This window comes from Neoarius graeffei, chromosome 6, assembly GCF_027579695.1.
Source record: "Neoarius graeffei isolate fNeoGra1 chromosome 6, fNeoGra1.pri, whole genome shotgun sequence".
In the NCBI taxonomy this organism is placed as follows: Eukaryota; Metazoa; Chordata; class Actinopteri; order Siluriformes; family Ariidae; genus Neoarius; species Neoarius graeffei.
In genome coordinates, this window is record NC_083574.1 from 47,922,835 (window position 1) to 47,938,613 (window position 15,779).

Genomic DNA, 15,779 nt, shown 5'->3' on the forward strand with positions numbered 1-15,779 from the left:
TGTATGCACTTTTCAGATACATATGTACACACACTCAGCGCCTGGTTCCGCAAGAGCCCCTCTGCTCTCGCTCTCCCTCCTTAAGTAGGGCGCGGTCACTGGGAAGACACAAACACAGGTTAATTGCTCTCAGGTGTAGTGATTTTGCCACTCACCTTCTCTGACTCCGCCCTCCTGTCACAGACCGGCGCTTGACCACGCCCCCGCTACCACACCCATATCTCGGAGACCTTGACTTCTGATCCAATATTATTACAGAAACTCCTCCAATAATTCCTCTTAGTTTCCCTTATTACTCTTTTAGCTTGAGACTGTGCCTTTTTATATAGTATTAAATTGTTGAAGGAATGATTAGATTTCACCATTCTAAATGCTTTATTTCTGGCTTTGACCGCCTTTTTACATTCATCTGACCACCATGGCACCATTTTCTTTTCCCTTATCCCAGAAGACTCACCCAGAACCTCCTCTGCTGACTCATATAATATATTTGTGATTATGGAATTTACTAATTCAATATCACTTAAGTTTGACATAATCTCCATAAGTTTGCCACTTGCCTTCATGCTATATAGCCCCCAATTAGCGCCTCTCATTTTCCATCTTGGGTACCAGTTTTCTTCCAAATTAACATTCTGCTCTTGTATCTTGGTCCAAATTGGGTAATGATCACTTCCGAATGGGTTATTGTTAAGAACTTCCCACTGACTGACTCCTGCTAATCGTTCTGAAAGTAAGGTAAGGTCAAGTGCTGAGTCTGTTCCATGTACTAGATCAAACCTAGTGCCTGTTCCATCATTTAAACAGACTAGATTGTGGTCATCCATAAACTCCTCAACAGTACTCCCATTATCATCTGTTCTTTTGCTTCCCCATAATGTATTATAAGCATTGAAGTCTCCACATAAAATATTTCTACAATTTCCCTCCACACAAAAACTATCTAAAAAATCTCTTCTAATCTTTTGACAAGGGTTATAGAAGTTAATTATTTTAAACTTAGTTCTACCCACCCATACTTCCACTGATATTACTTCAATTTCTTCATTTATATTTTGTGCTTTGTAATTAAGTCCCTGTTGAATAAATGTGGCTACTCCCCCACCTGTTCCTAGGCTTCTATCTTTGCGTGCTGCTACATATCCATAGATTATAAAGTCAAGTGATGGCTTTAACCATGTTTCTTGAATACAAATGATATTAGGTTTAACCTGCTGTTCTTCAATAAAATGTTTAAATTCTTGCCCATTCGCAATTAAACTCCTGGCATTCCACTGTAATATGGACAGTACCATTATAAAACACCACCACATGACTGCTGACTTTCAGACACTCTGGTTGCTAATACTGTATTTACAGACTCAACGGATAATTCCCCTATATCCAGGTACTTTTCTGCTGCTCTTGTGATAATCTTTATTCTCTCTGTTCTGCTATCTGTCTGAGCTGAGCAACTGATAACTTCCACTATGAAGGCAACAAACTTTTTCTTCTCCACAATCAAAGTGTCTTCAGAAACTTTATAATTCAAAGATTGTGCAGCTCTTTGGGTAGGAGGTTGAGACACAGGTTGAAACACAGACAATGCTTTAGCATCAGATCATACTTTGCTATCTACAGTATCTTTTTGATTGCATCAGCATACTGGTAGGTAAGTTTCTCCTTCACCCTTATGTTTTGAATCCATACTGCTTTTTTATGGGCCTCACATCCTTTATAAGCAGCACTGTGCTCCCCTCCACAGTTACAACACTTTATTTTAGTTCCTACAGCACACTTGCCATATTCATGTTCCCCCACACACTTGGCATACCTGGCTTTAGCCCTACAGGCTGCAGCAATATGCCCAAACCTTTGGCATTTAAAACACCTTGTTGGTGGAGGAATGTATGCTCGTACTGCATAACTGACATACCCAATCTTAACTCTTTCCGGTAATCGCTCTTCATCCAGAGCTATCATAACTGACAAACTAGGACTTGTAACTCCATCTCTTGTAATAGGCAAGCGTTTCACCTTGGTTACTTTAACCCCTTTCAAGTTAACTCGGATCTGTTCCTCTGTCAACTCAGTAGATACTCCAGATATCACACCCATACACTTCCCCTTTTCCTCCCACACTTGCGGCTTTATCGCTTTCCCCAATAGTGTTTAACACTTCATTAACCCCTGCTGCTGGTCTCTATCTCTACACACAATCATCAAATTGCCATCTCTTAAAGTTTTGACTGTTTGTACTTCACCTACTAGCTTGTATACTGCCTCACTAACTTTTAAAGGATTTAAAGTACACGGGGATTGGAATCTAAGGATAACTTTAATTTCATTTCTTTTACCTTCCTCTGTTCATCAGGTTCTAGTTCTTTCCTTTTCTTACTTCCTCGATTGACCCTCTGCCATTCTCCTGAGTATATATTTCTCTCATTGTAGTCACTTGACGCTAGATCACCACCTTCACCTGCCTCCTCAATCCCCTCCATCTCACTCACTTCCTGCAAATCCCGGATCACACCTCCAGCCCCCCAAAACTCCACTCAGCCAAAATCTCGAAGATTTAAATTGGAGGAAGTTCCGTTCAATCACTGTTGAACCAAGACCCTCTCCCCGTTCTTTTCCGTCCGCTCCTCACCCTGCGCTCAGCTTCTTCTCGTTTTACGCTACTGATTAATAATCAAAACTTTATGTGACTAAAGCCATAGATATACATAGAAGACTAGATGCCTCACCGCGTATTCCAGGACGTCTGCACAGGGCGGCCATCTTACCACTGACAAGCTTTTCCACAGAATTTGCGGTACACTGAGGTAAGACCATTGAGGTGCTTAAATGTTTATACTCTTATCTCGCTGAAATTTTGACGTATATACAAATGGTTTGATTTCTTAAAACATTATTAATGTGGTTGTAATTCTGGGTGCTTGAACAAGCTAAAATCGTACCTTTTCTCTTCAAAAACGACTTACTGCAGCTTATATGCCGCTTTTCCACTACCAACGCGGCTGAGTTGGGCTGAGCCGTGCCGTGCTGAGTTGGGCTGAGTCGAGCTGAGTGGGGCTGTTGGAGTCGCATTTCGATTACAACCGCGCTGAACCGTGCTGGCTGGAAGTGGGTAGACACATTGGGTGGAGTTAGCGAAAGTGGGTGGAAGTCACGTGATGTCGTTAGGCGGCGCAAACAGTGACATCAGTGACCTTTTAAGCGGATAATAAACAATAAACATGGAGTCGTTAGTGTTGCTGGTCTTGGTGCTGTGGCTTGTTGTCACCGACAACGCAAACAGATACTGGTAAGAGCGTATAGATGAGGCGAGGCGCATAAGGCTTCAGAAATTCTCGTAATTCGTAATTCTTCTTCTTCCGGGTTTACGGTGTTTACAGATCCCAGCGTGCTCGCGGGGCATGTGTGGGCATGTGAGGACACTCCTCCTCACCAATCAGTGCACAGGGGAGTGTCTCCTCACGCCCCTGGCCCCACTCAGCTCGGTTTGGCTCGCTTCAACCCCACTCCAAAACCGTGCGAGTTTTGGGTGCTAAGCAGGGCTGAAGCGAGCTGAGTCGCGCCGCTCTGAGGTAGTCGAAACGCGAGCCGTGTCGGGCTGAAGTGAGCTGAAGAGAGCTGAAGTGAGCTGAAAAAGGGTAGTGGAAAAGGGCCATTAGTCAAAGTTGTGTTTCATGCTAGGCTAGCTTGTAGCACCAAGTAATTTTACATGGAAGGTCATGAGATAATATTTTCAATAACTGAAGTTGCACTTGCACATGGTTTTCATTTTCGGGTTGATTAATTGAAAACACTGGTTGTGTCCCTATTTTTTAAGCTTAGACTCCACCACATTGCCAAGATGACAACCCTTTCCTTCCAGAACAACAGCATGAGACAGAAGCACAACAAAGCAGTACTGTTTAAAGGGCATTAGCCAAATATACAGTATAAAAATTTTCAAGGGGTATGAAGACTTACGCAAGCACAGCCCAGCACTCACATTATGATTTACAGGAAATCAAAGTACTGACTTTGATGACAAGATGATGTGTGTGTGTTTTAATTGTAGATGTTTGTATCAGTATGTTTAGTTTTATTTTAACTGCACATTGGAGCCTAGTCAAATGAAATTTCAATCTTCTGTGCTAACATATATTGACTTTGACATGATAATCAGCTTTGAATGTTCTTTTTGTAAATGTAAAGATCTTTTTATCCTTGGAAGTATAACCACGTGATTAATTAAATGCTTTTTTTTTGTCACAAACTACCGTGAGTCGCTGTCACTGTTTTATACTATTACTTACTTGGGCAGTGCATTTGTTATTATGCTATGATGTGAGTTTGCATTTGTTGTTATGCTATGATGTGAGTTTGCATTTGTTGTTATGCTATGATGTGAGTTTGCATTTGTTATTATGCTATGATGTGAGTTTGCATTTGTTGTTATGCTATGATGTGAGTTTGCATTTGTTATTATGCTATGATGTGAGTGCATTAGGTTTTTGAGGTGGATGAAGTATTTCTGAAGTTTCAGAAGTGAGTAAGCTGTTTATTTAACTTTAGCTTCCCCTACGGCCCTATCACATGTAAAAATCTCATCTCATTATCTCTAGCCGCTTTATCCTGTTCTACAGGGTCGCAGGCAAGCTGGAGCCTATCCCAGCTGACTACGGGCGAAAGGCGTGGTACACCCTGGACAAGTCGCCAGGTCATCACAGGGCTGACACATAGACACAGACAACCATTCATACTCACATTCACACCTACGGTCAATTTAGAGTCACCAGTTAACCTAACCTGCATGTCTTTGGACTGTGGGGGAAACCGGAGCACCCGGAGGAAACCCACGCGGACACGGGGAGAACATGCAAACTCCACACAGAAAGGCCCTCGCCGGCCACAGGGCTCGAACCCAGGACCTTCTTGCTGTGAGGCGACAGCGCTAACCACTACACCACCGTGCCGCCACATGTAAAAATATTTTCACTAATAATTGGAAATAAATTGTATGGTTATTTGTCCTAAGGCCGCAGTTATCCATAAGTATGCAGTGTTAGGCTTCTCACAGCATAGGAATTTCAGCATGTATTTTTTTAAAGCATAAAATGATTATTCATCATTAATATCATAAATACATACTTCCGTTTGTTTGTTTTTTTTATATAACAAACCAAACCGTTTGAATATCGATTGAAATTTGAGGAAGTTACGGTCATCTGAAAAGTACATATCGCTACCAACACAATGTAATGGGTAAGCCAGCTGTCTGAGGTAAGATGCCCGCCATGTGCAGACGTTCGACTTCATTGACGGGCAACGGGGACGAGGCATCTAGTCTTCTATGTATATCTATGACTAAAGCTACAGAAGAAGGGGTTTATGCGCATGCATCTACTTCTTCTATTGTTCTGGTGTCTCCGATGGGACCGTCTTACAGCGCACCTAGAGGTGTGACGTGTATTGCATCGTTTTCAGCAAGCGTTCCGTTGCCATATGGACCTGAAATGTAACTGATCCGTTGCCCATGTGGACGCGATATTTTAAAAAAAAAAAATCTCGTTGTCGTTGTCGTTAACAACAAAATGCGGCAGTCCAAGGAGGATGAACACTTATTCAAGGCACTGTATTGTAGTGTTATTTACAAACATAGGACATAAGTATATGCTTTAAGATTTTTATTTAATTTACAATCCTGAATTTCACAAGTAGAATATTACATAAAAAGCATTCAAGCAAGAATGAGTGCCAGTGAAAATTGTGTCAGCTCTCCGGTGTTACAGACAGATATAACAGTTTGCAGCCTCTCACCAGACTCACTATTACTCATCTCATTGTGTCACAAATGGTGTGCATCAAAGATGAATTGAACAACCCGAGGAACTAGAAACATTAACCTTCTCCACCATACAAGCATGATGTGCATCAATCTACTGTGTGAAGCCAATGGCTCTTTGCCATTCCTATTTTTTCCCACAACACTTTAATGAATTATATTCTTAAAATTACTTCTCTACTCTATTAAAGTATGGACAAGGTAATTCTTCACAAGGTGCATCGATCAATTTGGCTGGACAGCTTACAAATCCAGTCCAATTCCTTGTTATAGAACGACTGCTATATTTGTTGCATTTCTTTATATTTATGAAGCTTAAAGGTTATGGATCCGACAGATCTGTTAACATTCAGACAAATTAGTGGACTGTTCTCCAAAACATCTGTAAGTCATAAAATAAAGTATTCTTTTTGAATCATAAGGCACTTTTAAGGGTGGCATGGTGGACCAGCAGGTTGCCTCACAGCTCCAGGGTCCCAGGTTCAATGTTGGGCTCACGTTACTATGTGGTGTTACATTTGTTCTCCTCAAGTCGGTTTTCTCAAGGTTCTCAGGTGTCCTCCCACCACCAAAAAGCATTCCAAGAGGTAGATTGACTATTATAACTTGTGCCTAGGTCTAAATGAGTATGTGTATGTGCATGGACTGGCATCCCAGCCAAGGTGTATTCCCTGGATGTATAGGCTCTGAAAGCACTGCAAACCTGATCAAGATAAAGCTGTGACTGAAGATGAAGGAATAAATCTACATTACACATTAGAGAAACTTTTAAGGCTAGGCAATATGATATATGATACACTTTTCACTGGTATCATCTGGCTGCTTTTAATCAGAATCAGATTTATGCACCAAATATTAAAATGTCTCCCCTTTTCCTTTATTCTACTTGAATTTTTGTAATTGCTTAATAACAAAACAAATCTCTGACCCTCTACTTTTTTGTATAATTGCTTTCTTTTTTTTAATCAAATATCAAAATATTGTGATATATCGTTTATACTGAAAATTTCTTCAGGTAGTCTATTACTCCAGGATTTTTCCACTAGATGGAGTCCTTGATCAGGGTAAGCATTGACCATTCACAGGCCCTCAGCACTTACAGCTTAATACAGTATTTAGTGGAAGAATAATGCCTGATGACAGTTAAAAATAATTTTTAAAAAAAAGGCAGTTCTTTTTTTAACAGCTGTGCACTATATACATAGTTGTAATACAAAATTTGTTAGAACAAAAACTGATTCATTAGTAATCTGATAACTTTTACTATAAATATCATATTCTATAGTGATAGTTTATAAGGTCTAAAATTTCATTTTATAATTGCAATTTATTGTCCATCTTTGATATTCCACCTGTAAAATACATAATTTCCTGAAAGATGTAAATTTCCTCTATACCCACTACAATTAAGAGCTTTCAGACGAGAAAATGGAAGCACTGGTTCCCCCAGCTGTCATCATCCATGCCTGAACTGTGTGACCCCACACATGGAATATTTACCACCTTAATAATATTCTACCCTTCTGTGGCCAAAGCAGGAAATGACAGATTTTACTTGCATGTGTCATGTGTTTATATTTTCCTTGAGTTATGCCCCATAAAGCCAATGTATAACAGTTGTTAATAATACCTAGTGTCATGTTTAAAATGAAAAATAACTATTTATACCCCATCTTATTAAGCTCCTATGCTTTGAGGTATAATTCTCTGTCATTGTCTGGGGAGAAGGCCCAAGACATTGAGCCAGCATGGGACAAGAGAAGGTAAAGCATGGAGAACAAGATTAATGGATAGAGAACGGATGCTGAAATGAGCAGATCAGATTTCTTGATAACTGATCATTTTGACACTAAAAAAAGAAAATCACCATAATTAAAGGAAAACTCCAGGATGTTTAACCTGGGCCCTATTTTCCTATCTCTTTGGATCCAAATATTTACATGGGACAAAACTGATTGAAATTCGTCCAGTATTGAGTTAGAACACAAAATGGTGTCACACAGAATTTGTGAAGAAGTCTATTTCCTAAGTCAATGCCCAGATATTTAGCTAATTACAACAACATGAACGAGTGTTAGGAGAGCGAAGGCCGAATCAAAGGCAAGTGTCATATATGGGGGGGGGGGGGGGGGGGGGGGGAGTTGAAATAGTTGATTCTTACAAATACTTAGGCACAATATTTGATTGTGACCTGAACTTTCATTTAAATGCAGAGACAATTGTTAAAAAGGGACAGCAGAGAATTCATCTACTGAGGAAGCTTAACTCCTTCAGTGTCTCTAAAACCATTTTGTGTAATTTTTATCAGTCTTTTATTGAAAGTCTTTTAACGTTTTCTTTTTTATGTTGGTTTAACACTTTATCAGTCAAAGACAAAAACAGTCTTAGTAGTATTGTTAACACCTCATCAAGGATTATTGGAACACACCTTAACGGTTTGAGCGCTCTGTTTAACAAACAGGCAGTCCAAAAGGCTAGAAGTATCATTAGCCAACCTGACCATGTGTTAAGTGGTCAGTTTTCTTTAATGCCCTCTGGGAGGCGCTATTACTCGGTCAGAGCGAAAACAAATAGGTACTCAAATTCTTTCATCCCTGTAAGTATTAGATTATTAAATAAGATGGTAGGGATAGAGTACACCAATGAGAACTTGATTTATTAAATGCTGGCTATCACTGTCAGGGTAGGGTGTGATGTTTGACTGGATGTGTGTATATTGGATGTATGTGTATATGTCTTGTGTTCTCTTAATTATTTTTAATTTATTGTTGTCTGATGGAGACTGAGCTGTAAACTAAATTGCCCATTGATGGGACAAATAAAGTAATCTTGAACTTGAACTTGTCTGACAACATGGAAAAGTTCCCTTTTATAAACATCAGAAAACATTCTGTGTGATAATTGACTACAGGCACTGGATGGGGTGCTGCATCAGAGACCAGAAGAAGAGAGAATAAAGTCATTGTCTACAGTTTAGAGTTATTGGAGTAAACAAACACAAGTGTATCTTTGTAGGGATCATTTCCATGTTGTCAGGTACTTATAATAACATGAGCCTATCAGTGGTGAAAACAAGTGATTTACTTTAACATGGATGATTGCCCGGTAGAGTTACATTGTATAGCCGTTTTGTGGTTGCCGGTTATAGTGCTCTAACTCAATACTAGACCGATTTAAATCAATTTTGTCCTGAGTAAATATTTAGCCCCAAAGAGATGGGAAAAATGGGGCCCCAAGTTAAAAAAAAAAATCCCAGAGTTTTCCATTGAGTATATAAATTTTATATAATTTTTACTAATAAGTCAAAATATGACAAATTTTTATTGTCGTGCTTGGTGCAGACATTTCCTAAATTAAACTGAGAGAATAAAACAGTGTCTGTAATACCCAATGACAGCCGGTCACAATATTGAATGGGATGGCTAAAAAAAAAATTTTTTTTTTTTTAAATTATACTACCTATCAGTAACTCAGCTGAACTTTGTAGCACGGGCTCCCATTATAGACCTAAATCTTTTATGCATGCACATGGGAACACGCTTATTAAAAGACAGATGGGCAACACCATTCATGATTGATTTTTTTTTTAAGTCAAGTGTTTTAAGTCTGTAATCATGCCATGTTTCCTCCCAATAGCAATCATGTTGAACAACTTGTCATTAGACAGTTCTGCCAGATGTCCTTTCATGTAATTTGTAATTTAATTGGATAATATATACTTAAGGTATTTACTTCTAGTTCCTGCAGTGATATAAAAAAAAATTATCAAGAACGTAATCCATCTCATTTGTTGTTTTTCATATGAACCTTCTCAATTACTGCTGATGATGAGTTGTGGCGGAGAAGTGGGCTTAACTAAATTAGCCCCAATGGGCACAAAATATAGAGGGCATTTTTCCAAGTGTAATAACTTGCCATGACTGTCAATGACAGACTGTGTGAATCTACAATCTGTGTGTATTTACTTACAATCAAGCTTGCAATCTCCTGATGACAGAGCGAACACTTGGAGGCCTATTTGATATGGATGCCAAAATTTGAACATTATTTTCAGGATTTTGTTTTCTTAAACAAAGAGAGGGAGGGCCTAACCCTGTTAGCTCATTTATACCAGGCACCCATGATTACACTGGATCTCACTATTATGATCTATATTAATTATTACATAATTTGCCTTAAAACTAAGCATTTTTATGCCTTGTTAACAAGGCTAGTGCGGCTTTATAAGACTTGTATAATTAAAATAGAATGACACTGCTTTAACACAACACAGTGGCTTAAAAAGTAGTTTTTAAAAAACTTTCAAATTAGATTCTACCTACCCATGACACACAAGGCCATTTATTGATTTTGTACATTACTTTCTTTAAAACACAGATTTAAGGAGTCATAATTGGGTCATCATAATCTACAGTACGTACAAACCTATATACATAGCTGTGTTATTCAGCACCAGATGCAGGACAATAAATGGAGTTAACACTGAGATTCTGCTATTTAGAAGTCTAATGCACCTTTTCACAACAGGAAATCTCACTCATCTGTCCTTAGAGGTGCTACTGGGTTAAAGAGTGGACGCTCTCGCCTCAGAAGCAATTTTCCACAGTTCATTTCGAAGTCTTTCTTGGTGCCATTGAGGAGCTCCAAGCTCCCCGTCTTAATATCATGACCATAAGAACACAGCTTCTGAATGCGATACTGAATTATCTGTGTGGTCAGTTCCAGGACTGTGGGTGTCTGCATGATCTGCTGCAGGCTAATTCCAGCACTGAGTAGGCATTTCAATCTGTCTGTCAAACTGGGTACAGAGTAGTATAGCAATGCTGGGCACTGCAGCACAATCTGTCGAAGTTGCTGATCACTGCAGCCCAGTGTTTCCTGTGAGAAATTCAAAGTAAGACCCATTGATTCTGGGTGAAGCTCTGTGACAAAGCCTTTAAGTTTGGAGAGAAGCTGAAGGAGCTCACTGCTAGTGAAGCCCTGTTTAATCAGGAAGTTGAAGTTATTCCTCATAACTTCTGGAGACCTCATGAGCACGTACGGGTTCTGACTCAGAAGCTTCTGCAGCCAGACCTTCATATTGGCATCATTTCCTCCTAGTTCCAAGTATGTCTTTTGAAGGGCCTGGACCATCTCATTGTTCTGCTCAACAGGTTTTCTGAAGTTCTGTGGGGCACTCGCCATCAACTTAGCAATGACACGTTTATTAAGGCCAAGGTTCTGGAAGAATGCAATGTTGGCCCTTTGGTGATCAATATGGCATGATGAGGTGAAAAATGAGGCTGGGAACTTTTCAATGATGCCAATTAGATCACTGGGGCTGGAACAGATGGACATCCACAGTTCCTTTTGAGCCTCCAAATGTACAGGTGGGCAGAGGATTGCCTCTGGGTGGTGTTCAAGCACTTGAGTAATCAGCAGGTCTCTGGCCCCCAAGGTTCTCAGCATGGTCACAGTCTCCATCACATAAGCTGGACTCTGGTGCAGCACCCAGCCCTTGAGCTTTCGGATTTTTGAGATATCAACTGACAGGCTGTAAAGTGCATTTACAGTGGATGGGTTCTCAGCCTGCCTGACGGAGGAGTATTGCATGCTGTGGAATGGCTGGGCCCACCGACAAAACATCAGGGATACTGTGAGAGAGCGTAGCATGTCTGCACATGTAACAGGTGTGTGTCTGCTACCTGTGGGCAGTGCAAACATTCATTCAAATGTCATTTAAGATCAGTTAGACAAAACACACCACAGGGCAAGTATGTATAAAGCTAAAGGTGGGTCCCCAATTTAAAACAGGTTTTGACCAGTTTTTATTTACTTAGTTTAGGAATCTCTGGTGTGGCTTTATTAAACAGTCAAAACAATGAGTCACATCAGGCTCGATTAGTAATTTTAAAAAGGAAACATACCACAGAGTGGTTATTTAACTTACTATCTGCCCCGTTCATACAGTATTCAGTAGAAGTCTAAACGGGCCATCCATACCATTCCATACAATTTCATATACAAGTCCACTAAATTGGGTATTAAATAATAGCTTCTACAACCTATTTAGTAGTCCAATATATTTACACTACACAGCTGTTCAAGATACGTCTGTCTTTAGCCAAAGGAACGTTCTTCTTCTTCGAGGTTTCACACCAGCTGGCATCCACAATGTTCCATTACCGCCATCTACAGGTTTGTCCTACATCATTGTCACTTCATTTTAAAGCCATCTTTCCAGTCCAGTTGCTCTTAAAAATGTAAATAACCATTTCCTCCCCTTAGTAGTGTCTCCATATTTTAATATACTTTTGATACTGTCCTCTACCTGTCCTATTTTCTGTCGCTCTGTCATCATTTCTTGCCTCTCATACCTAAATTTCCTGCATGATGTAAGGATATGCTCAACTGTCTCAACTTCATGGCGTTGATCACAGAAACCCATTGGATGTTTTCCCATGATATTAAGTGTACTGTTAAGATTGCTGTGTCCAATTGTCAGTCTTATTATTATTATTATTATTATTATTTGCTCTTTCCGGTTTGATCCCCTACTTCTCAACATACGTACTTTTAATTTGGACTGAGTCTAAATGTCTCCCTTTTGTTTCATTATCCCATTGCTGTTGCCACTGCTGATTTACCTTTCTCCACACTATGCTTTTCCCCTCAGATTCTGATAATTTGATGCTAACATTAACAAGTTTTGGGTTTGGTTTTTTTTGACTGCTTCTTTTGCTAGTTTGTCCACTGTCTCGTTCCCCTGGATGTGCTGGGATCCAAATGAATGTGATATTTTCCCTTGATTAACTGTTCTTCAGTTGGTATACAAGATTTCATAAAGATCTTGATTACTTCTGGTTGAACCTGTCTTAATGCTTGGAAGTGCTGACATAGAATCACTACATATTAATATATTTCTGTAGTCTACTTGATCAGTCCATTCTAACGCAAACAATAAGTCAAACAGTTCCACTGTATATACACTCAAACAATCAGAAGTTCTCTTACTAATTTCCACCTGGTAACTGGCCACAGCAACTGCAGAACCTGATGCATCTGTTTGCACATCTTGAGCTTGAGCTTCTTTTAGGGATGCTCCCACTCAAAGTGATTTGGCATCCTATAAGGATTGGAACTATCCATCCATCCATCCATCCATCCATCCATCCATCCATTATCTGTAGCTGCTTATCCTGTCCTACAGGGTTGTAGGCAAGCTGGAGCCTATCCCATCTGACTATAGGCAAGAGGTGGGGTACACCCTGGACAAGTCGCCAGGTTATCGCAGGGCTGCCACAGAGACAAACAACATTCACACTCGCATTCACACCTACAGTCAATTTTAGAGCCACCAGTTAGCCTAACCTGCATGTCTTTGGACTGTGGGGGAAACCGGAGCACCCGGAGGAAACCCACACAGACACAGGGAGAACATGCAAACTCCACACAGAAAGGCCCTCGTCGGCTGCTGGGCTCGAACTCTTGCTGCGAGGTGACAGTGCTAACCACTACACCACCGTGCCGCCCCTGGATTGGATAGTTCACATATTGTGACCAAGCACACACACATTAAATACGAATTTCTTTTCTTTTTTATTACATTTTTATTTCTTTTTCAGTAATAAACTTATAAATGTCATCATAAAATTATTTATGTAAAAGTAAATTTTTATATTAATTTCTAAGTGTTTATTTCTCATTTTTTGAATAATTTTATTATGAAAGTTTGGATATTTGATACAATCTAGAAGCAGGTGTTTGACATGGTTTTTTACACCACAAGTTGTACATTCAAAAAGAAATTGTGTATCATTAAGTAGACATTTTCCAAATCTGAGTCTTATAATTATCATTTGTTTGTTTGTTTCTGTTTTTTGTTTGCAAATCATTTGATCCATCTGTAAAAACCTGAATACTTTCATACGGTCCCCTTAACTATAATAGTCACTGGTTAGAGGGACGTTGTTCTGCGTTTCCCATTTTTGTAACCAACCTGACATGATGGTGCACTTCTGCCCCCTTCAGGAGGAGGGCAGAATTACTTGACAATTTGTATCTGCTGATCTCAAAATAATTTCAGTTCTATTGAATCACTGAGACCATTTTAAATACACTATATGGCCAAAGTTTTGTGGACACCTGATCATCACACCCGTATGTGAGCCTTCCCAAACTCCTGCCTCAAAGCTGGAAGCACACAACTCTCTCTAAAATATCTTTCGTTGATGTAGCATTAAGGTTTCCCTTCAGTGGAAGTAAAGAAACCAAACCGGTTCCAGTATAAAAATGCCACTGTACACACAGGGAGAGCCATAAAGACATGGTTTGCTAAGGCTGGTTTAGAAGAAGTCAAGTGGCCTGCACAGAGCCCTGACCATAGCCACTTATCCTGTAGCCACTTATCGTGTTCTACAGGGTTGCAGGCAAGCTGGAGCCTATCCCAGCTGACTATGGGCGAGAGACAGGGTACACCCTGGACAAGTCGCCAGGTCATCGCAGGGCTGCCACAGAGACAATCAACTATTCACACTCACATTCACACCTACGGTCAATTTAGAGCCACCAATTAACCTAGCCTGCATGTCTTTGGACTGTGGGAGAAACCAGAGCACCCAGAGGAAACCCATGCAGACATAGGGAGAACATGAAAACTCCACACAGAAAGGCCCTCGCCAGCCGCTGGGCTCGAACCCAGAACCTTCTTGCTGTGAGGTGACAGTGCTAACCACTACACCACCATGCCGCCCCACACTGAACATCTTTGGGATGAATTGGAACACCAACTACATACCAGGCCTGCCCACCCACCGTCAGTGCCTATCTTCACGAGCGCTCCTGTGCTTAAATTGGTACCAATCTTCACCATTCCAAAATTGAGTGGAAAGTCTTTCCAGAAGAGTGGAGGTTATTATAAACATAAAAGGGATCCATCTGGAATGAGATGGTCAACAAGCACATATGAATGTGATGGTCATATAATGTATCTTTGTAATGTTTGTAAAGGACTTTGTAAAGATTTCTTACCTGTCGTGTCTAAGTGTTTGGCATTTATGAATGAATGAGCCCTTTATTATCACTAGTCACAAGTACCAGCGAAATTGACCATCAACCTGTCTTTACATGACAGAGGGGGAGTACAGGACAGGAAGACAGGGATGAAAAGAAAAAAAGTGTAGACTTTCAGGAGGAAACTGCTTTATTTTAATTGGGTCTCGAAATTGAATGATTTAAAATGTGCACATTCTGTCTGTTAATTGACTTGCATTCTTTCAGAGTTATACATTATTTTTTTTACTCTGTAAAAGTAATCAAAAATAGCTAAATTTAATTAAGTTGAATGTTTTATTTTTAAAAGAATCAAGCAAAAGTGCTGTGATTTAATTCTAGTCAAAAAATACTGTTACAATGAACCATGTACTTAAATACTGTAATAAGACTAAACTTTATATACTGCCAGGCAAAAAACAAATTAAAAAAATCAATGTTTGGATTTAAATAAGCAAATACTTAAGCGCCTTTGATTGGATAATTATCGCAGTGAAAAGATGTTATTGTGTTTCAGACTGGTCAAATTATTGTCCTGCATCAAGCAAAGAAAACAACTAAGGAGACTGCTGAAATTACTGGAATTGGGTTAAGAACTGTCCAGTGTATTATCAAAACCTGGATGGATAGTGATGAACTATCAATTTCGTGGAAAAAAAAATGGGTCAGAAAAACATCTTGACTGATGATGATTGGCAGTGTTGTGCATGAACACTGTTAATTGAACATGCTCATATTTTTGGTGAATGGTTAAAGTGCCATTCCACCATTGGATGTATTCTTTGGCATAAAATACAATATATTTTGACAACATATATAAATGGTATCACTAGATAGAGAAATCTTTTAGCTTCAAAATGATATATCAAACATAATTTTTTGACAATGACAAGTATATTAATTTTGCGACCAAAGTCACCTACCCTTTTAATTT

The 15,779-nt window shown here is 39.6% G+C and overlaps 1 protein-coding gene across 1 annotated transcript; it reads right to left on the bottom strand.

The window, feature by feature from the left end:
* Positions 1-10,139: 10,139 nt before the first annotated feature.
* Positions 10,140-11,922, bottom strand: mterf2 (mitochondrial transcription termination factor 2). Its single transcript, XM_060922925.1, has 2 exons — positions 11,745-11,922; positions 10,140-11,499 (listed from the first exon to the last, which is right to left on the bottom strand). The coding sequence occupies exons 1-2, from the start codon at positions 11,758-11,760 to the stop codon at positions 10,349-10,351; spliced, it is 1,167 nt and encodes a 388-aa protein (XP_060778908.1). The 5' UTR covers positions 11,761-11,922; the 3' UTR covers positions 10,140-10,348.
* Between the last annotated feature and the right edge of the window lie 3,857 nt (positions 11,923-15,779).